This window comes from Caretta caretta, chromosome 1 (genome assembly GCF_965140235.1).
Source record: "Caretta caretta isolate rCarCar2 chromosome 1, rCarCar1.hap1, whole genome shotgun sequence".
In the NCBI taxonomy this organism is placed as follows: Eukaryota; Metazoa; Chordata; order Testudines; family Cheloniidae; genus Caretta; species Caretta caretta.
Window position 1 is genome coordinate 251,736,984 of NC_134206.1, and position 22,348 is coordinate 251,759,331.

Below are 22,348 nucleotides of genomic sequence, written 5' to 3' on the forward strand. Positions count from 1 at the left end.
CAGCATAGTGTAATGTAAAATTAATAATTCATGGTTGTCAAATCCATGCCTGGTAGATAGTGACCAAACATCATTACTGTCTGATGGGTCTTGTGGTCTTCTCAATCCAGGTCCTAATGAACAGGTAACAAAATCATCACCGGAATTTGTTTCTTAGCACCCTTGTTGGGTGGTTGAGTCTCAATCTGGCTGAGGGCCCAGGACTTACTAGGTATGCTGAATGCATTGTCCATAACTGAAGGCCAGGGTGGAGATGTATCGAAGTATAGTGGAAGCTTATACAACTTCTACTTATGCTGTACATGTTCTTGGTATAAAAGGAGGATGGCAGTCTCCAGGATGAGGTGCCACAGAGAAGCCATTTTCAGCTGTCAGTAATAGGGATGGTGTGGCCCTTACTATAAGTTAGAGCAGCCCTATGGCTGCGCACTGTGCTAGCTCTATCCCACAAGGGGCTAGTCATCATCCGGGAATTGCCAGGGTACAATGATGCTGCAACCAAGTCCCCCCGCACCCAAATGCAACACACCTTACGCTAGGTGCTGCGTAGGAGACAGCCCCGCAGTTGGCTATGCTGTGTCTCTGCCGCCCAAGGATTCCTTCAAGCAGGGGGAATTCCCAAGTGTGGAGATCCACCAGCTTTTCACCCCCAACCACAGAACAGCAGAGAGAGACCAGGTGAAACCTGTGGCATTGAGAACTGAATTTTGAGGAAAATTGGCACTAAATGTTTAAAAGCTTGCAGAGGAGTATATTGCTCTCTATGACAGGTTTCAGAGTAACAGCCGTGTTAGTCTGTATTCGCAAAAAGAAAAGGAGTACTTGTGGCACCTTAGAGACTAACCAATTTATTTGAGCATGAGCTTTCGTGAGCTACAGCTCACTTCATCGGATGCATACCATGGAAACTGCAGCAGACTTTATATATACACAGAGAATATGAAACAATACCTCCTCCCACCCCACTGTCCTGCTGGTAATAGCTTATCTAAAGTGATCATCAGGTGGGCCATTTCCAGCACAAATCCAGGTTTTCTCACCCTCCACCCCCCCACACAAATTCACTCTCCTGCTGGTGATAGCCCATCCAAAGTGACAACTCTTTACACAATGTGCATGATAATCAAGTCGGGCTATTTCCTGCACAAATCCAGGTTTTCTCACATCCCCCCCACCCCCATACACACACAAACTCACTCTCCTGCTGGTAATAGCTCATCCAAACTGACCACTCTCCAAGTTTAAATCCAAGTTAAACCAGAACATCTGGGGGGGGGGGGGGTAGGAAAAAACAAGAGGAAACAGGCTACCTTGCATAATGACTTAGCCACTCCCAGTCTCTATTTAAGCCTAAATTAATAGTATCCAATTTGCAAATGAATTCCAATTCAGCAGTTTCTCGCTGGAGTCTGGATTTGAAGTTTTTTTGTTTTAAGATAGCGACCTTCATGTCTGTGATTGCGTGACCAGAGAGATTGAAGTGTTCTCCGACTGTTTTATGAATGTTATAATTCTTGACATCTGATTTGTGTCCATTTATTCTTTTACGTAGAGACTGTCCAGTTTGACCAATGTACATGGCAGAGGGGCATTGCTGGCACATGATGGCATATATCACATTGGTGGATGTGCAGGTGAACGAGCCTCTGATAGTGTGGCTGATGTGATTAGGCCCTGTGATGGTGTCCCCTGAATAGATATGTGGGCACAATTGGCAACGGGCTTTGTTGCAAGGATAAGTTCCTGGGTTAGTGGTTCTGTTGTGTGGTATGTGGTTGCTGGTGAGTATTTGCTTCAGGTTGCGGGGATGTCTGTAGGCAAGGACTGGCCTGTCTCCCAAGACTTGTGAGAGTGTTGGGTCATCCTTTAGGATAGGTTGTAGATCCTTAATAATGCGTTGGAGGGGTTTTAGTTGGGGGCTGAAGGTGACGGCTAGTGGCGTTCTGTTATTTTCTTTGTTAGGCCTGCCCTGTAGTAGGTAACTTCTGGGAACTCTTCTGGCTCTATCAATCTGTTTCTTTACTTCTGCAGGTGGGTATTGTAGTTGTAAGAAAGCTTGACAGAGATCTTGTAGGTGTTTGTCTCTGTCTGAGGGGTTGGAGCAAATGCGGTTGTATCGCAGAGCTTGGCTGTAGACGATGGATCGTGTGGTGTGGTCAGGGTGAAAGCTGGAGGCATGCAGGTAGGAATAGCGGTCAGTAGGTTTCCGGTATAGGGTGGTGTTTATGTGACCATTGTTTATTAGCACTGTAGTGTCCAGGAAGTGGATCTCTTGTGTGGACTGGACCAGGCTGAGGTTGGTGGTGGGATGGAAATTGTTGAAATCATGGTGGAATTCCTCAAGGGCTTCTTTTCCATGGGTCCAGATGATGAAGATGTCATCAATATAGCGCAAGTAGAGTAGGGGCTTTAGGGGACAAGAGCTGAGGAAGCGTTGTTCTAAATCAGCCATAAAAATGTTGGCATACTGTGGGGCCATGCGGGTACCCATAGCAGTGCTGCTGATCTGAAGGTATACATTGTCCCCAAATGTGAAATAGTTATGGGTAAGGACAAAGTCACAAAGTTCAGCCACCAGGTTAGCCGTGACATTATCGGGGATAGTGTTCTTGACGGCGCTCTGGTCACGCAATCACAGACATGAAGGTCGCTATCTTAAAACAAAAAAACTTCAAATCCAGACTCCAGCGAGAAACTGCTGAATTGGAATTCATTTGCAAATTGGATACTATTTAAGCCTAAATTAATAGAGACTGGGAGTGGCTAAGTCATTATGCAAGGTAGCCTGTTTCCTCTTGTTTTTTCCTACCCCCCCCCCCCCCAGATGTTCTGGTTTAACTTGGATTTAAACTTGGAGAGTGGTCAGTTTGGATGAGCTATTACCAGCAGGAGAGTGAGTTTGTGTGTGTATGGGGGTGGGGGGGATGTGAGAAAACCTGGATTTGTGCAGGAAATAGCCCGACTTGATTATCATGCACATTGTGTAAAGAGTTGTCACTTTGGATGGGCTATCACCAGCAGGAGAGTGAATTTGTGTGGGGGGGTGGAGGGTGAGAAAACCTGGATTTGTGCTGGAAATGGCCCACCTGATGATCACTTTAGATAAGCTATTACCAGCAGGACAGTGGGGTGGGAGGAGGTATTGTTTCATATTCTCTGTGTATATATAAAGTCTGCTGCAGTTTCCATGGTATGCATCCGATGAAGTGAGCTGTAGCTCACGAAAGCTCATGCTCAAATAAATTGGTTAGTCTCTAAGGTGCCACAAGTACTCCTTTTCTTATTGCTCTCTATGTCAGTTTTCAGTGCCTTAAAAGTATAATAATGCACTGTAAGAAAACAGGCATCTTTTAATATATTTCTGTGGAAATCATGACCTGATTACATCTTTAATCTCTGGAACACTGATTCTTAGAGAACAATACACAGAGCTCCACTGAATGGTTTACTAAGGATAAGATGTGTGGGTGTATGTGTGTGTTTGTGTGTGTGTGGGGGGGGTTGCGCATGTGCATTGGGGGAGAGGGACCATCTGAAAATCTAATTACTGTGCACACATTCATTTCTTCTTGCCCTCCTGCACCAATTCCCATGAGCTTTTCTTTTTTATGACCTAATGAACTATTTGCTTCAAAAGCTGCTTGAAATTCGTTGAGCAGAGGAAATCCTACTGAAAAAGTCTGATCCCATCCTTGTCAGGGGAAAACTATATGGTTACTAAGAAAACTTAGTTAAAAATTTGCTAAATTCTGTGTACATTCCAGGAGCCATATCTGTGTGAACTGTGGAAAATGCAGTGCAGATGTTAAAAAGTAAATATTGTTCTTAGGAGATAGCAGATGGAAGGATTAGACACCTATGAACTTGTTTATATTAGATGGGGGGATGGTATACACTAGGCAAACTTGTTACAAGGAAATAATAGATAATCCACATTTATTGATGAATTATTGGCTGACTTTTTTGCTTTTTAAACATATAGGATCATAACAGTTCTATCTACTTACATGGTCCCCATACCATAGTATCTGAGCACGTCATCATCATTCATGAATTATCCTTGCAACATGCCTATGGTGTAGGGAAATATAATTATCCCTATTTTTCAGCTGAAGAGCTGGGACATAGAAAAGTTAAGTGACTTGCTCAAAGTTACACAGGAAGTGTGTGCCAGGTCTGGGAATTGAACCTGTATATCCATCGACTGCCTGAACAACAAGACCATCTTTCCTCTTGAAGATGGTAAAGACGTTTTAGATTATCAGATTGATCCTCATGCATGAGCAATATATAATGCCCCTACAGAGGATGCATCCGATGGCACAAAAGATCACATTCAATATTACTGGCAGTTACAGGTGCTCAGTATCTCTCAGAATCAAGCCAGTAGTGCTTATTTTAGCATATGCAACATTCTTTTTTAACTTTTAGTGAAGTCCTCATGGTTTTTGGAAGACTTCGTCAATTTCCATAATTGCTGGAGATTTCAGAGAGGACAGCTTTGAATCCACCCTTAGGTCAGTAGTGACCAAAATTGTAACCAGATGAGGGTTGATTGTTGGTGTGTGAGAAATGAGTTTGGTGGTGTCAGGCCAGATCCAAGTACTGAGATACAATGAAAAATACTTCCATGATTGATACTAGATGGTGGTCTCATAAGAAATCCAGGATAAAATAGGTGTGGAGAATGAATTACTTTCTCACCCACCCACTGTGCCCTAGAGGCACATTGGTGGAGCAGTCAGGAGAAGTTTGCATTGCCACCAATCTGTCCTGAGGGCAGAAGGCTTCTATCTCCACTGCTGCCAGTCCATCGTTTTTCATGAGGACTGTGCTCACAGAAAAATGATCTCTGCTCAGCTACCCACTGGCCGCAAACAGTTATTCGGGTTGTTTGCTATTAGATATGTATACTCTCACCATTGCGCTCTGTAGGATTGCTCACATACTTAGTTAGCATGTGTGTGTTTGCATGGGCAGGCGGAAGGACTGAAACAACACTAAGATGCCAGATTTTCCATAGTTTTTTGAGAAGCCTCAGTTTTTGAGTGTCCCCCTCCCAACCTGAGCAGACGTCTATCTTATGGAAAGTGCCATGACATTGTAAATGTCCATGCAGAGTGGACTGAAGCTCATCCAAAAGTCCAAGTTACAATGGAATTGAATGTGGCTACATCAGAGGACATCTTGTCTTCAGCCTTGGTGAAAACAGAAGTCTATATTGTAGCTTTACCAGTTTGTGGTACATTAGGGCTTGGTTTGGAAAGATGCCTCACCAGCAACAGTGGCAGGAGGCATTGCAATAACAGAAATGTAGGGCTAGAAGGGACTTCCAGAGGTCATCTAGTACAGTGTTTCTCAATCTTTTTGAAACCAGGTACCGGCTTGCTGCCTTCCTAAACTGTGTCAGAGAGTTCTCAGGGACCAGCGCCAGTCCACGGACTGGTCTTGAGAAACACTGATCTAGTTCATCACCCTAGGCTGAGGCAGGACCAAGTAAACCCAAATCATCCCAGACAGGTATTTGTCTAACCTGTTCTTAAAAACCGCCAATAACAGAGATTCCACAACCTCCCTTGGAATTCTATTCCAGAACTTAACTACCTTTATAATTTGAAGGTTTTTGCTAATATCTAACCTAAATCTCTTTTGCTGTGGATTAAGCTCCCATGTCTTACATATGGCACTCCTGTTAATACACACCAGAATAATAGCCCTTTTCACAACTGCATCACATTGACGACTCATATTCAATTTGTGATCCATGATAACCCCCTAGATCCCTTTCAGCAGTAGTACTGCCTAACCATTTATTCCCCATTTTGTAGTTGTGCATTTGATTTTCCCTTCCTAAGTGTCATGCTTTCCACTTGTCTTTATTTAATTTAATCTTGTTGATTTCAGACCAGTTCTCCAATTTGTCAAGGTCGTTTTGAATTCTAATCCTGTCCTCCGAAGTGTTTGCGCTTCCCGGCTTAGTGTCATTTGTAAATGTTATAAGTTTACTCTCCTCTCCATTATTCAAGTCATTAATGCAAGTATGGAATAGTGATGGACCCCTATTAGACCCCACTAGATATATCTGGCCAGTTTGACAGCGAACCATTGATAAGTACTCTTTTAGTGTGCTCTTTCAACCAGTTGTGCACCCACCTCCTAGCAATTTCATCTAGACCACATTTCCCTAGTTTGCTTATGAGAATGTCATGTGTGATTGTGTCAAAAGCCTTACTACAATCAAGATATATCATGAATACTGCTTCCCTCCAACCACTAGGCCAGTAAATCTGACAAAGAAGGAAATTAGATTGGTTTGGTGTGATTTGTTCTTGACAAATTCATGTTGGCTATTACTTATTACCTTGTTATCTTCTAGGTGCTTACTTGTTCCAGTATCTTTCTAGGCATTGAAGTTAGGGTGACTGGATTATAATTCCCCGTGTCTTCTTTGTTCCCATTTTTAAAGATAGGTACTATGTTTGCCCTTCTCCAGTCCTGTGGGATCTCCTCCATTCTCCATGAATTCTTGAAGATAATTAACAAAGATTCCGAGATTGCTTCAGTTAGTTCCTTAAGTACCCCAGGATGAATTTCATCAGGCCCTACCAATTTGAATACATCAAATTAATCTAAATATTCTTTAATCTGATTTTCCCCTATTTTGGCTTCTATTCCTTCCCCCGCATTGTTAATATTAATCATGTTAAGTACCTGGTCACAACTAACTTTTTTAGAGAAGATTGAAGCAAACTAGCTATTAAACACCTCAGCCTTCTTGATATCATCCATTATTAGCTCTCATTTCCCACTAAATGGCAGACGTACATTTTCCTATGTCTTTCACTTGCTCCAAATATATTTATAGAACTTCTTATTATTACCTTTATGTCCCTTGCTATGTGTAACTCATTTTGTGCCTTATCCTCCCTGATTTTGTCTCTACCTGCTTATGCTATTTTTTTGTACTCACCCTTAGCAAATTGTCAATGAAGGCTTCTGACTGCCTCTGTATTAAAGGGTTCAGAGTAACAGCCATGTTAGTCTGTATTCGCAAAAAGAAAAGGAGTACTTGTGGCACCTTAGAGACTAACCAATTTATTTGAGCATAAGCTTTCGTGAGCTACAGCTCACTTCTACACTTTCCACAGTATGCATCCGATGAAGATCTTTTTATATACACACAAAGCATGAAAAAATACCTCCTCCCACCCCACTCTCCTGCTGCTAATAGCTTATCTAAAGTGATCACTCTCCTTATAATGTGTATGGTAATCAAGTTGGGCCATTTCCAGCACAAATCCAGGTTTTCTCACCCCCCCACCCCACACACTGTGCTGGAAATGGCCCAACTTGATTATCATACACATTATAAGGAGAGTGATCACTTTAGATAAGCTATTAGCAGCTGGAGAGTGGGGTGGGAGGAGGTATTTTTTCATGCTTTGTGTGTATATAAAAAGATCTTCTACACTTTCCACAGTATGCATCCAATGAAGTGAGCTGTAGCTCACGAAAGCTTATGCTCAAATAAATTGGTTAGTCTCTAAGGTGCCACAAGTACTCCTTTTCTTTTTGTATTAAAGGGGAAAGCAGATACCTTCAGCAATGCTGGGAGGAGAGGAGCTCCCTGGAAAAGAGCTTACACATCTCCACTTGTAGGTTTTGTGCGTTTTGCGACCTCAATGCTGGTTCCACTTTCCCAATCAGTACCAAAGGATATGGGTTATTTTAAATCCAAAGCCACTGGAAATTTTTCAAACAAAAACTTTTTTTGTTCCTTGATCAAAAAATTGCCTTTTTTTCACCCGCAGTTGTTGACAATGTCAAAAAGTTTAGCTGCTTTTTTATAAATTTTATTTCAACTTACAGAAATGGTTATCAAAATTTTATGGTTACCAAAAACCTAGGCAAAAAGATTTTTTGATAGCATGGGGAGATGGGGTAATGGGGAGTCCCCAGGAAAGAGAAAATGCAGTTGCTTTAGTAAAAAAAAAAAATGGGGACCCATTGGACTGGATAATCATAATGGTCCCTTCTGGCCTTAAATCTGTGAGTGAAATCCTGGCTCCACTGAAGTCAGTGGCAAAACTATCAACTTTTATGTGGACTCTGACTATGAACCTGGTGACACCAGATTCTGTGAAATCTTGTTTGTAGCTACTTTCTTCATAGTACGCCTTCTTCAGCAATCCTTTTAACAATAATAACGCAGCTATGTTTAAAAGCATTAAAAAGCAAAACCTTCCATTGAATAATAAAGGGACAAGGAGGATTGCTGAGTGTCCCGTTTTTTATTTTAACTGAAATATACACCTTTTAGTCATGTAATGGCAATTAAAAATCTAGCAACTACAACCCACTCTTTGCTGGTCTCCAGGGAGAGAGAGTCAGAATTCATATCAAAATGTAAAATTTCAGAAGCACAAAGGGCTAGGTCTGTGTTTTGTGATTGCCCAAATATTCAGTGATTTTAATTACAATGGAACCTTGATAAATTGGTTTGTGCCACAATCCATTATTAACAACTTAATGAATACTACAATGGCCTATTAAAACTGTTCTATAGCAAAAGCTGTTGTCAGTGTTTCAGTTACAATCCCCCTTTGGTGACTGGGGGTTGTGGAATGGTTTATAACTCGGCTGTTTAAAAAAAAACTTAGAGTGAAACTCTGCATACAAGGGGCGCTGATCATCGAGTCTGGCCAAGCTGTGCTTGGTGCAGGTCCTGAAGAGGGAGGGAAACAACAGTGGTTTTAATACTGCCTTTGTGCTCCTCTGATCTTAGAATCAGTTAGGGGGTCAATACTGCTCCCAGCACAATTTAGAGAAATCATACTGCTTTACAGTATGACAGGTGGCTTTGGTCCCCAAAAGGGCCAGGTGAGGGCTCACCAGAGCACAGTAGCACTCTGTTACTTTTCTCTTGGCCACATCCTCAGTACATTCCGTATGCCGGAGGAATCCTCTGTGAACCAGTCGTGCCAGCTTCATGGCTCTTTTGTGCCACCAGGGTGCTGCAAAAGGGCTGTAGAACTTGCCAGGATCTGACCTAAGCATGATTTTAGTATTGATTAAACAAAGTATTGATTGGTTTAAAATGCTATTTTTCAAATGAATTTTTAAAAAGCTTTTATTTGCAGTATTAAACTTTGAAATGTGATGAAAATATCAGTGAGAATTAATCTGATTGTGAGCACAGTCAGTATTATGGATCCAAATTTATTAACATTAGGGGTCTGAAAGATTTAACTGTCGTAAAACTCAGGCCATTTTTCTTTTCAAAACAAACAATATCTAAAAGTTTTATATTGCAGTAGGAACTTTGAGAACTTTAGATGTTACAGAAGGGTATACGGGGTTGACAGATCTGCTTGATTTGATAGGGTCCTGTCAGAGTTTAAGCAGCTGGAATTTAAACAGTTATGGTCCAGTTTCTTAGAGAAACATTTAATACATTTGCTGCATATGCTGTTTTCTTCCATTTTCACCATGGTTGTTGCAATCTCAAGGGGGATTACAAACAGATGTCAGGGGGTCACGACCACACTGCCCTTTAAATACTGCTGAATGGGGAGAAGGTCCTGGCTTGATCCTAGCTAGATGAGAGGGAGGATCCCAGTACAAAAAGGCTGAGAACCACTGCTCTAGTTAGGAGGAATTACATATATTATTATTTGCATTTACACAGTTGACAGAATAATAATTAACAAAGTTGAAACATCTCATTACATTTTGTTCTGGAAAATAAAAGTTGTTGAATAGCAAAAGAATGCCCAGATCTGCTCACCACATGAATTATAGTATTACTCATTAGAATGCTTAATTTGCACATTGTATAAATGTGTATATGGAATGCGTAGAGTCCTCCTGGGCTGGCAAGTCAATAGTTACCATACAATATGATTTTTCAGAAAAATATTTTTAATTGGTATGTTAAAGAATGCTGGCTATAACTCATGAGTATTGATCAGTCAGGGTCTCTGCAAGAAGTAGGACATATTAAGGTATTGTTGAGGAGGCAGGCAATTTGTATTCTGTATACTTTCAACTCAAGTGTTGGTGTATTTCTGCTGTTGAGTTGAAGACTTGAGTTTTGAGAACATTCCAGATAATAGAGATGTCAGACTACCATTCTTCATGCATTCTTGTGTTTTGTGGAAAGGGCATAGCAAGATACACAAAGTCCTCTTATTTTTCTTTCTGTGTGTGTGTGTGTGTCTCTCTCTCTCTCTCTCCTCACACATGCATAATTTTTGTATGTGTTTATCAGTGTGTGCAAAATGCCTGTGTTTGCAATATAATGGATGTGTAAATACTAGAAAGTCAAACTGAAACTCTCTAATGGAAAAGGGAGAATGCTTATTGCTACTAAGGAGTCCTCTACTGGATAAAAACCATAACTGAACTGAACATTCAGGAAACTTCAGATAACAACACAATTCATCATTGGTTATCCTGTGCATGTTCAATGTATCTTTCCCTCCCAATACCAGTTTTACCCACCATCCCAACCCTGGCAACAGCTACCTCCCTTGTGCATATATACCTCCCCTCACACCCCCCCCCCCCCCCCGCAAGCTACTAATGTGTTTTAGTTAGAGGTTAGTTTAATGTGACCTAAAAATGTGGAATAAGTCCTAACTTAGAGCTAAGGCCTGTTTGGTGACTAGCCCAGTAGCATGACAGAGCCTCAGCTGAAGAGACATGGTTGTTCAAAGAAGAAATAGTAATACCAGTTGTTATTATTTATTAACATATAGCAATAATTATAATAATAAATGGTATAACTATGCTTTTTATTGTTAATATAAATAATGACAATAGCTGTAATACTTGACAATTATTAATTTTGAGCACCCCCAAAATGAGTTAGGCATCTCACATACCCAAGTAATGCCATCTTCCCTGCCCCAAAGTGTGCATGATCTCAATGTGACACAAGAGGGTCTTAGACCAAGGAGAAAGGGTGCCAGTAGTACAATCACATGGTAACCCAGTAAGGCATGTATGTAGGTGGCTCCACTAGGCAATGGAGGTGGATTGGCAGACAGGTTTGGGGAGGGTGTGCTAAGCATGTGGAGGAGAGTAAAAGGAGACTGAGGCACTTGTAAGGCATTTTTAAAAAGGGTGAATAAAAGCAATGTTGGGGTGGCTCTCACAATCCTCAAGGCAGTAAGTACTTACAGTACATTCATGTACATTGGTGTTGAATGTCAGGCCAACACTGTAAATAGAACTATTCAGTCTAAGCTAATACCATTATAATCTCTCAAGGAGAAAAAATGGGGCATTGAGCTCTTGCAACAGCAACCCAAATCATTAGTCTTGTGTTCGGTAACTGGCGTGTCAGTCAGTGATTCTGCTTCGGATACCAACGTCCTTCCTGCACACACATACAACGCTGTGAGAAAAGGAGGGGAAGAATGTCAGATAATGATTTGGGAGGCAAAATAAACTTCAGAATGCTGTGTGTATGTGTGGGGGAGGGGGGCGGGAGGGGAGACATCTTATACCTACTAATACAGTATGTGTTTGGTACTGTATGTTGATTTGGGTGGGAGTTTCTGAAAGCTGACTGAAGTCAACGGAAACCAGATAAGGCCCTTTATACACAGACGGGGTATGGGCAACAACAGCTCAAGCTTTCCCCAAAATTATTCTTACTGTTATTTATTATTTTTATTATGGTAGTGCCCAGGGGATTTAGTCAGGGATCAGAGCATTGTACAAACACAGAACAGAGAGGTGGTCCCTGCCCTGACACATCAGTTACAGCCAATGTGCCTCATTCCTGACTTGGAGAGAATAATGGTTGATGTGGGAGAGTAGCATAGTCTCTCTCCTCATTGCATTCTTGGCCTATCTTCTGATGCTGCCAATAATGGTCTTAATTGTGTGTGTTGGGAAAGGAATTGTGATGTTTACATCATTTCATTACGCTTTGGATTGGGACCACCAGCTCAGCACTGATAAACCACCAACCAGCTGTCAGAAAGTAGAAGACTTTTGGTTACCAGGCTGAGTTTCATCTGATGACCTGGAGATGGGAGGCTTCATGTTCTGTTACCAGTCCTCCTAGCCATCCAGTACATCCTTCCTGTTCAGTTCAGTATTCAAAGAGAAAATGTGTGACTGAATTCCTTTTTGGGGATTTGCTACTGTTCATAAACTGCTCAAACTGCTGTCACTTTCTTGGTTTTATGATAACAAAAAAGCCTCAAGAGTGAATTACAGCTTTGGATACACATTAGAGCCATCTCTGTTGGCGCATATATAGCTAATGATGCAAAAAAGAGGTGTTATCTATTCCACAGTACCCATGTACTTATCAACGTATATTCAAAGTGGCACTGTTACAAAAGATAAGACACCATCTCTTCTTTAAAAATTATTTCTTCCCCTTCCCTGTGTATTTAGCTGGCAGTTAGTGTATCCAAAGAAGTAAAAATATCCTTCTCGTAAGTGAATACTTTGTGTAACTGCAGAAGGGATTAGCACAGTGGCTTTAGCCAACTGTAAGCTACTTCAGTTTTGTCTACACTGTGCTGGCAAAGTGCATTAGAGGGGTGTGATTTGTAGAACACTAGCTCTAAAAGTTGTCTAGTTAGCGTTAATGTAGACGACACAGTGTAGACAAGCTCCAAGTAGACTGTTTACACCAAGTAAGGACCTTTTAGAGTGTGCCAGCAGAGTTTACAGGGTGCAGTTAGAGTCCAACATGTTAGAGTGCTTTACAAATCACACCCCTCTGGCGTGCTTTGCCGTAGTGTGTAGATGAGCCCTGGGTGTAGCTAATTTATTCACAGGGAGTTCTATTGTGATATTTTGTTACTCCCCATTATACTGTTTTTATATGGATTCCCCTGCTTGTCCCTTTCTGGAATTATAAAGTGCTCTTTTGGGATGTCCACCTGATGCCATAGATCATAAACTGTAGCATGAGCTGTTCTTGGAATTGCCCAGACAGCAAGTATGAGCATTTTATGACTTCCAGAAAAAATAACCTTGCTTAAGTGCATTATGGTTGTAAATATGTATCAAGAACTTAAGTGGTGATGGTGGTGCAGAGAAATAAAGAATGTTGCAGTTTTAAAAAAAAAAGTCTCAAAGTCAAGAAATTTAAACCTAAGGTTACACTTTAGAAAACTGTGGAGTAGCTTCATTGAGAAATAAAAAAACATGGTATTGAGCAGAATTCAGTAGCTAGAATTGTCCTGTTTCTTTATTCTACGTGTTGCCTCAAACAAGCCTGTAACTAGGAGCTTTGTGGTTCATACGCAACAGCTCATCCTGGAAGAACTAGAAGGATCTGTTTTAAACTTGTCTCAGCTTGAAATAGCTCTCTAAATTGTCTTCATTCATTAGCAACTGAATCAAAAATTCAAATTTATTTTCATCTCTGAACTGTGTGGAAGATCTTGGGAATGACATGATTTTCTCTGTAGACTCTTAATACCTCTAATACAGGCTGGCACTTGCCTGTATACTGTACTGATGTTTCTATATTTTATTTTGCTTCACTGCTGTGCTTGATAAGTGAGCAGCTAAATAATCTCTGGATCGTTAACCAAGTGAGGAACTTTCTGGGATTGGACATGGTGAGTGAGTCTTGGGAGTATAGTAGCACCATTTCCCTTCCCTGTCCCCTCCCCTCCTTCCCCAACTTCAAACATTGGACTTTTACAATGTGGACCACAAGGTGTATTTTAATTTCTCTGTATGGAAAGAGAGATCCCCATCCATCCAGAGTTCTTCAGAAGGTGAAGAGGGGAAACCTGAGCACTCTTCTCTGTCGCCTTCCCTCTGAACCGTTCTTTTGTCTTTAAGTGGAACCCAGCAGAGGGAAATTGCTTCGTATTTTTCAACAGCCTGATTTTCCTGTTATTGGGTGACTCCATGGCCAGATGCACGGAAATAGTATATTCTCTCTCTCTGTGTCTATATAGGATGTTAAAAACCCAAGTTATGCTGTAGTCAAACACAAGTTGTTGGGCTCAGTACAGGGATAACTGTGTGAAATTCCATGGTCTGTGATATGCAGGAGGTCAGACTAGATGATCTAATGATCCATTATGGCCTTAAACTCCATCTAATGTATCTCTCTCTCTCCCCCTTCATGTGAGGTTTTTTAAGTGTTTTTATAAATCTCAGTTAACTTAAGCATCACAATACCCTGTAAATATATATTGTATATTATTATACCCCTTTTACAGTGGGGGAACGGAAGCTAATTGTAGTTCAAAGACAGAGATTGGAATAGAACCCAAGTGACTTGCTCACAATGGGGTAAATGCAATCTACTATAACATAGCTCCTCTCTCTAGTTGTTTGTGGGTGGTTAATCCAGCCAATGAAATAGCATCTTAGTAGGCATTAGGCATTAGCTTAATACTTGATTTATTTATTTGTAAAAAGGCAAGAGTCATCATCCTTGCAAAGGAGATTCCATCTCTGACTCTAAGTCTGCAGGTGACTCCAAGAATTTGACAGTCTTGTCTGTTCACTAACTGTTTCTTCCAGTGTGTTCTGTAGCTGTAACTTCAGGGTAATGTAACATCCTGATCAAGTTATCATAATGATGCATCTGTTTTCTGTAGAGAAAAGGGAATCAGTCTGGATTCTCCCTCCAGAAACAAGGACATTCATAGTTAGTTTGACCACTCTCTAAGTACAATGAGCATAATCAGTATGACATTTCTGGAGCCAGGGAAATTGACTAAACTCTTTTTATTTTGAGCTGTATGAAATTATCTGAACCAAGTGCAAAATAACACAAAACTTCCCTGCTCTGGAGTTTCATGACAAACACTATGCTCAGACCAGGTTTGACAAAATGTTCTTGAATCTTTCAAATAAACCTGGGCCGATATTTATCCTTTTGCATTAAAAACCTCATAAAAGTAGGAGCTTTATTCCTTTATAAGATGTGCCTATCATCAATCTCTCAACTTGTTTACAATAAAAACACCACAATAAGCCATCCAGCCAGTGTTAGTGAATGCAAACAAACTAGTTTCCCTACCACCCTCAAACAATACCTTTAAGGATGGCCTGTGTTAAAAGATAAACTTTGCAATTGACTTGAAGTTCAACAAACTCTGGTTCTTTTGGACTGAGAGGGGGACTAAATTCCAGAGTTGGGAGCCCTCCGCTGAGAGTGCCCTGCCCTCAACCCCCAGATGGGCAAATCTAGGACCTGTCAACTCAAGCATCCCAATTAATTCCAATCTCTGGTTTAAAACATATAGAAAGAAGAGAATCTCTGATTTATTGGGGTGATGGATTTTTTTCCCCAGAGGGCTGGAGTTTGCATGTTTTTGATGTGAAACTTAGTGTTTTTAATCAGAAGTTGGATTTGACCATCCTGTTTTAATTTGACAGATACTCTTCCTTGAGGGCTTCATTTTGTGCTCCATAGTAAAGCTTTCAATTAAAAAAAAATCAAGAGTTTTATTCTCCGCTTCTTTACTGATACCAGTGAAGCTATTCCAGACAAAGGTCTGGCCCCAAGATGCTGGCCCTCAAGGTTCCAAATTTAGCTTTCAAAATGTGAACTGGATGCAGACTAATATAGTTATGTGTGTCTGAGTCTGCAGAAAGCCTGAAACAATCCCTGAAAGAGGTGTAAACTGCTTCATTTTATGAGTGGGTTAATTTTGAATCCTAATGAGATTTTACTGTCAACCTATTTTGTTATTTCACTGCCAATCAAAGCATGCAGGAAAGAGGAGGTATGATCATACTGTGAAGGTCTGGTGCAGTCTATTGTTAGTGGCATTTCATTTTGGCATCATGAGTGTGTGGCGCTTGGGTTGGCAAGAGCTTTGATGAGAGGAGCTTGGGAGAGTTTCACCAATTATATTTTCCAGTCTGGCTGCCGGTTTCATGTGTAATTTGCTTTGGTATTATTTAGTTCATTCAAACCTGAAACCCAAATTGAATTACAGGTGTGAGAAAAAATTGTAGAAATCCTTGCAGTTGAAAGCATCCTTCTGAATGAAGATTCCACGGGAAATGTTTCTGATAGCGCTGTCTGTGAGCTTTCCCTTTCACCTTCTAAAACTGTAACCCAAGAGGTCCATTTGGGTCCCAAAAGCCAGGGTTCAGTAGTTAAAAGGTCGTTCTATAGGCTTAACTTAAAAGTTATGCAAAAGTGCAGTTTCCCAGTTCAAGGCTGAGTGAGCTTGAGACCCTGCCCAAGACCCTTGATTCTTGTGAGGAGAAGAATTATGATGCATTGCATGCACAAGGGACAGACTTCTATGTTCTTTTGACAGCTGTGAAGCTTAAAAGTGAGTACTGAAGAAAGAATGATAAATACTGCTGGATGTGCCTTCCCCAGAACAGGACCCATCTGTTCTTCTGCTACACATCTGTAGCACAAAACTGGTTAGTTCCATGCAGAGTGATTTTTCTGCATGGCCAGGTGATGTTTAAGGAGACTAATGAGAGGGATGATATGGCCCAGATCAGTGGTGTCAGGAAGCATATAATAAAGTATCTTTCTCTGAGAGACTGAAAGCAGGACTTGTCCTAGCATATATTTCAAAGGGGGTAACTATGTCATCCACAAAGTTGAACATTTACTCTCCTGCAAACCACATCCAAATTATAGTCTTTGAAGCAGTAACTAAATCTGAAGCTTTCATTGGTTTAATGATAGATGCTTCCTTGTGTGGAAAAAAATAAAAAATGGAAGTCCATCTCATTGACGTGACTTTGATTTGCTGCTGGCAATTGCAGCTCCCTCTTACTCAGGAATAATGTAACTAAGAAAGATTGAATATAATATAGAAGGTTCTGTTGGCTTCTGCTGCCTGTCAGGAAAATCAAAGAAACTTCCCATTGGGAAGAGTAAGCCAGCAGCTAAATATGATGCCCAGAGAATGTTTTCATGTGGTGATGCTACCAATATCAGATCTGTTGTCAAACTGAAAAATGTGCATTTTCTTTCCTGTGAATGTACCTGAGAGACTCCCTCTTTTCACCTCCAGCAACTGACAAATAATCCAACTTTTTTTGTTTCTATGCCAATGTTTTTTCCCAGTCACCATACTGTGCTTTTTGGGGAAGGATGATTTTACTACCTTTGTGATCCCAGAAAAAAAAGCATGTCTCACTGTGATAGGTAATAACCAGCCTGCCAAATTGAAATCTCTTTTCTCTTGCTGGGCTGATGATTGTTAATGTTGCATTCTGTATTGATGTGTAAAGTAGAGCTGGATGAACTGTGTACTGTGGAGGATTTGTTAAAATGTACCACTTTATTCTCTTTGTGAATTATCAATGAACAAGTTGTGATTTTTCAGTGTTATTCATTCTTCACATTTATTCAAATAGTGTGTGCAAATAAACTTAAGTTTTTTATGGATTGTTCACTAACCGGTGGCTTTTAATAGTCCCTGTGCGTTACGGGGCCAATCACATGGTATAAATAAGTTAGAAGTTATTTGCTTCTCCTCTCTGATTGGATGACCTACAGTTCATAAACAGGAAGATGTGTCTCTTTTCCATATTATATGCAAAAAGGTCAAAATTGTGATGGCAGTGTTTTAGTACAATACACTAGTGAATATTTAACTTGTGCTAGAATTCATTTTGTTTTGCACGAATGTTCTTGTGAACTAAACTTTGCTCACCCTGTTCTATTATTTATTATGATTATTATTACTTCAACTATTCTGGCAGTGCCAAGAGGCCTCAAACAAGATCAGGGCCTCATATGGTTAAATGGTGGGCAAGCATATTGTAAGGGACAATTTCTGCCCCAAAGAACTTACAATCTAAATTTGAGGTCCAGACTTCACAAGTAAGTACAATTCCTAGGCAACAGGAGCCAGTGGGTTGCTTTGCAAAACTACACACAAATATATCTTTGACCATATTTGCCTATCTCTGGTTCAAACTAAGGGCTTGTCTACACTAGAAAAATTGTACCACTTTAAATTTACTGGTAGAGTCACAGCAGTACAACCCCTCTAATGTTGACATAGTTATATTGGTATAAAGGTGATTTATACCATATAACTAGCTATTCCTGTGCAAGAAAGGGAATTAACTATACTGGTGTAAATCACCTTTATACAGGTACAACTGCATACACGGTAGGGCATTTACCAGTATCACACACCTAATTGAAATAGGTATACAGGAAAAAATTTCAAGTGTAGACCAGGACCAAGAGCTGGACTGTTTATTGCACAATGCATTGACTACCAGAACAAATGTTGAATGAGCACGTGAATGAACGGTTTCAGAGTAGCAGCCGCGAAGTGAGCTGTAGCTCGCGAAAGCTTATGCTCAAATAAATTGGTTAGTCTCTAAGGTGCCACAAATACTCCTTTTCTTTTCACGTGAATGAAGTCTTCCTAGGGCAGTTAAATGCAGTCTTTAGCCATAAAGAGTTAAAGTATGCAGAAATATTGATTCTTTGGTTCACAGGGACGGCTGGGAAAGAAGGTATATTACCCAGTAACAGTTACAATACAGTCACAGCTCTTTTATTTCTTCATGTGTTAGACATGAGAGGCTTTTTGCTAGCAGTACATTCATTTTGACTGCAGAACACATTTCTAAATTTAGGCATAGGATGGTGTTGTAAATGATGGGACACATTTCTGAGTGCAATATACAGTAATATGGCTTTGCATGCTTCATCACCCTGGGAAATCCATGCATGCAGGGCACTGGGTGTAATGCAGATCACCTCGGCCAGTACGCACAGCTCTTGTGTATACCATAACTGGCACTGGCCTTTATAATCCAGCCTCTTGCTTTCAGGGGCACCAAATTCACATGTGTAATTACAAGCTTTCATTTGATGGACTGAGATTCACAGGAGAACTTAGAGCGGTTCCGTGCTACCCCCTTGCCTTACCCAAACGCTCTGAATTTCAGTTTCTCTCTGCAGTTTGCTGGCAGCAGAGCTAGAGCACAGGATATAAAATATTTCTCCTCTTGGCTCTCGCTGCTTCTTGTTCTCATGTCATGTAAAAATATTATCTGATTAAGTCTGTTGATATATATAATTAATTGCTCCTTCCTTACCCTTATCTCACTAGCCTGTCCTTTCTCTGGCTTCTTCTTTATCTGTATCATCTGATGCAAGAAAATAATTCAAAATATTTTTGTTTATTCTTTAATTAATAAATAAATGCCGATTTAATCCTTTTGAAGAAACACTTGATCCCTGCTTTTCCTTTTCAAGCTGCAGCATGTCAGATCCTGGCACTGCAGTCACCCCTGGGTTCTTTCTGTGCTATGATACATTATGTTGGTATTTGAGGAATTGACAAATGAATCTCCTGGCCTCATGGCTTAGATTCAGCACAGCAGTATTATATCCTGCTCTCAAAAGTCAATCCAAACTGTCCAAACTGGCTTGGAGTCAACCTGCTCTTGTGCATAGTTCTGTTCCTGTGGCATTTTTCTGGCTCAAACTGACATAAGCAAGTAGCTTTAGTAAAAGGAGGATGGTTCAACAAGCATTTTGCATGAACAAGACATACATACATGTTTTGTTCTGATGTAACTATATCGTAGAGAGATGCTTATAGTGGTGCAACTTATTACCAAAGTTATACTAATATAAGCACTTTTATACCAATAAAATGGAGTCCACCCTAGAGGGCTGCACAACCAGCGTAGTTAAATTGATACAAAAACTGTGGATAGATCTGCCCTGAGACCTAGATTGTGGCTTCGTGTGCTCTTGAGTGGCTGCATAAGCTAACTCCCCTGTACATGCCTAGCGTGGCTATCTGGACCTTAGGTTTGGGCATATGTGAATAAGTGGAACAACATGCCTGTTTACTCCCTTCTCAGAGTAGGTAGGTGGGGAATGGGCAGAGAGTATGCCTCCATCCCCCCGTCCCTACCCCCCACATGCACACGCACTGGCAATACAGCTGTGCCGGTGTGCGTCGGCTGGGACATACCATTATAGGTACGACCAGAAAGTGCTAAATACCCACCCTCTGGAAATTAGGTCCTTGTAATGTGTCTGATGTGGTCACGCACAATCATTTTGAACACATGTGCATAGTTTATTATTTTGATTCATTCTGAGCGTATGTTTTTATCTTGCATTTCACAGAGGCGCAGAGACTTCCTCCAGTTGATACTCGATGCTCGCAGCTCTACTAACTGCATTGGTGTGGAGCACTTTGACATAGTCAACCAAGCTGATGTTTCCATTCAGGACCATAAGCCTCCTGCTGACAAGGCCCTGCCTAAAAAGGTTCAGAAGACATTGTCTGAGGATGAGATTGTAGGCCAAGCCTTCATCTTCCTCATTGGTGGGTATGAGACCACCACCAATGCCCTCTCCTTCGCCACCTACTTATTAGCCACCAACCCAGAGTGCCAGGAGAAACTGCTGCAGGAGATAGATGAGTTCTCTGGAAAACATGTGAGTAGATTCATTGACTTCTTTGCATAACATAAGTAGTGTGAGCAGAGTGCCTGCCTTGAAATATGGACCTGGACACATGAGGCAGATATTAAAAATGTAAATTACATGCACAAAGCTACATTAATGCAACATGAATATTGCACCATTAAAATAAAAAAGTCAGGGAGTGCAAAAATTAAGATCCCAAGAGTAACATTTAAATGAACCATGTTCTCTTTATTAATCCACTGTGAATGTATCCTCCCACTGTAGCCTCTAATGCAGGTGGTAGTTTTGTCGGCCCCAGTCCTGTATGCATTTCCTGGGTTTTAGTTATATTCAGTTACTTATTTAACAAGAAAAATAAAAACAAAATGTTAAATGTCACCACCTGGCCTGAAACACATGACATGGATGCCAGACTGTTGCGACTGAACCCAACCACTGGGTCCTACATGCTTCTAAACCCACTGGGACTAGGTAGCGTCCACTCACTGTTTCTAGCTCTGAATCCCTATGGTACACTATCAGGCTGAGACCTCAGGCAAGCAAGGAGCACAGGCTTAGCCTAGGAATTTCTTAACCACAGTCATTTTACTCTAGAAAACATTAGTGAATTATAGATCTTTGAAAACAAGAAACAGGCTTGAGGCGTACCCTCCACCCAGTCTCATGTTACCCCATTTGTGAATCAAAGTTTGTCAGCATTCATGCTGGGCATATTCCCTCCTGCTTTCTCTCTCTCCTTCACATCTGGCTTACATGTAGCAGTGGTGCACCCCTGTACTTCAAAGCAGCAGCTCTTCGTAAATATAGACTCTTTCCTTTTGCCATGTGCCCTGGCTGAGGAACTGCAGACCTACCGGCTGTGCTGGTGCCCCTATGTAGAAAATCCATTGTTCCATGAGTTTGGACCAGTAGTTGAGAGACAATCAAAGTGGATGGCTCCCGATCGCTCTGTGACTGCTTCTCAGTGATGATCCTTCAGCAGTGTCAAATACTTTTCCTGGACAGGGCAGCTATCTGGAATGCATTTCAATAACCTTGCCTTGGGTGAGATTAGACATGTGTTCAGCACATAACAAAATGGATGTAGGTCCTGACACAAAATGAGATTACAATATAAAATGTTCAGAATGTGACACAGACATATCCCATTCTATCACACCAAATATATCCAGTGTGGATGAGTGAAAGTTGCTACTGGGCCAGAATCAGAAGTTCCTGATTCTTTTGTGTGTGTGTGTGTGTGTGTGTGGTTTTAACTGTGAAACCTTATGTAGCAAGGTGGGATGCACCAGCACAGCCCCTCCCGCTAGTCGTCCTGGGAATTAGCTCTCCGGCCTCCGGAGTGCCCTCTGCAGGCCAGTGTCCCACTTGCCTCAGGACCCCGTTTCCCTCACGGACCCCAGTGCCCCTTTATCTTGGGTGCTGCCCCCTGGCAGTACACCCTCTCTCTGGGTCTCCCCACCCAGGGGAACCCCCAACCCTCTATCCCCACCTCACCTCAGTCTATGGCTACTGCCAGTCACCATCTAGCCCCCACTCACTGGGGCAGACTGCAGTGTACAAGCCATTCATCATTGGCAAAGAGGGGGTTGGACCTAATGCCTCTGCCTACCCTGGGCTGCACCTCTGCAACCCCAGTACCATTCCCAGCCTTTAACAAGGCCTGCAGCCTGCGGGGTTTCCAGGCTGGAGCTCCCCCAGCTCCTTTAGCCTTCCCCTAGCCCTGCTCCACTCTAGGTTCCTTACTCAGCTCCCAAGCAGCCAGGCCCGTCTCACTCCACAGCTAGAGAGAGACTGCCTGAGCTCCTGGCTCACAGTCTTTTATAGGGCCAGCTGTGGCCTGACTGGGGCATGGCCCCAGCTGAGGCTGCCTTCCCCATCAGCCTAGCCTTTGGCTCACACCCCTGCCCTCTCCCAGGGCTGGCTGTAACCATTTCAGGCCCGGAG

General features: G+C 41.5%; 1 protein-coding gene across 5 annotated transcripts in view; it reads left to right on the forward strand.

Annotated features, from left to right (window-relative positions):
• The window catches only part of TBXAS1 (thromboxane A synthase 1), a 328,058-nt gene that overhangs the window by 209,350 nt on the left and 96,360 nt on the right, over positions 1 to 22,348 (forward strand). For all 5 annotated transcript variants that reach the window (XM_048831177.2, XM_048831171.2, XM_048831163.2 and 2 more), the window contains one exon: positions 20,096 to 20,410. In XM_048831177.2, coding sequence (XP_048687134.1) covers positions 20,096 to 20,410 — 315 coding nt within the window. The remainder of the gene's footprint in view (positions 1 to 20,095; positions 20,411 to 22,348) is intronic.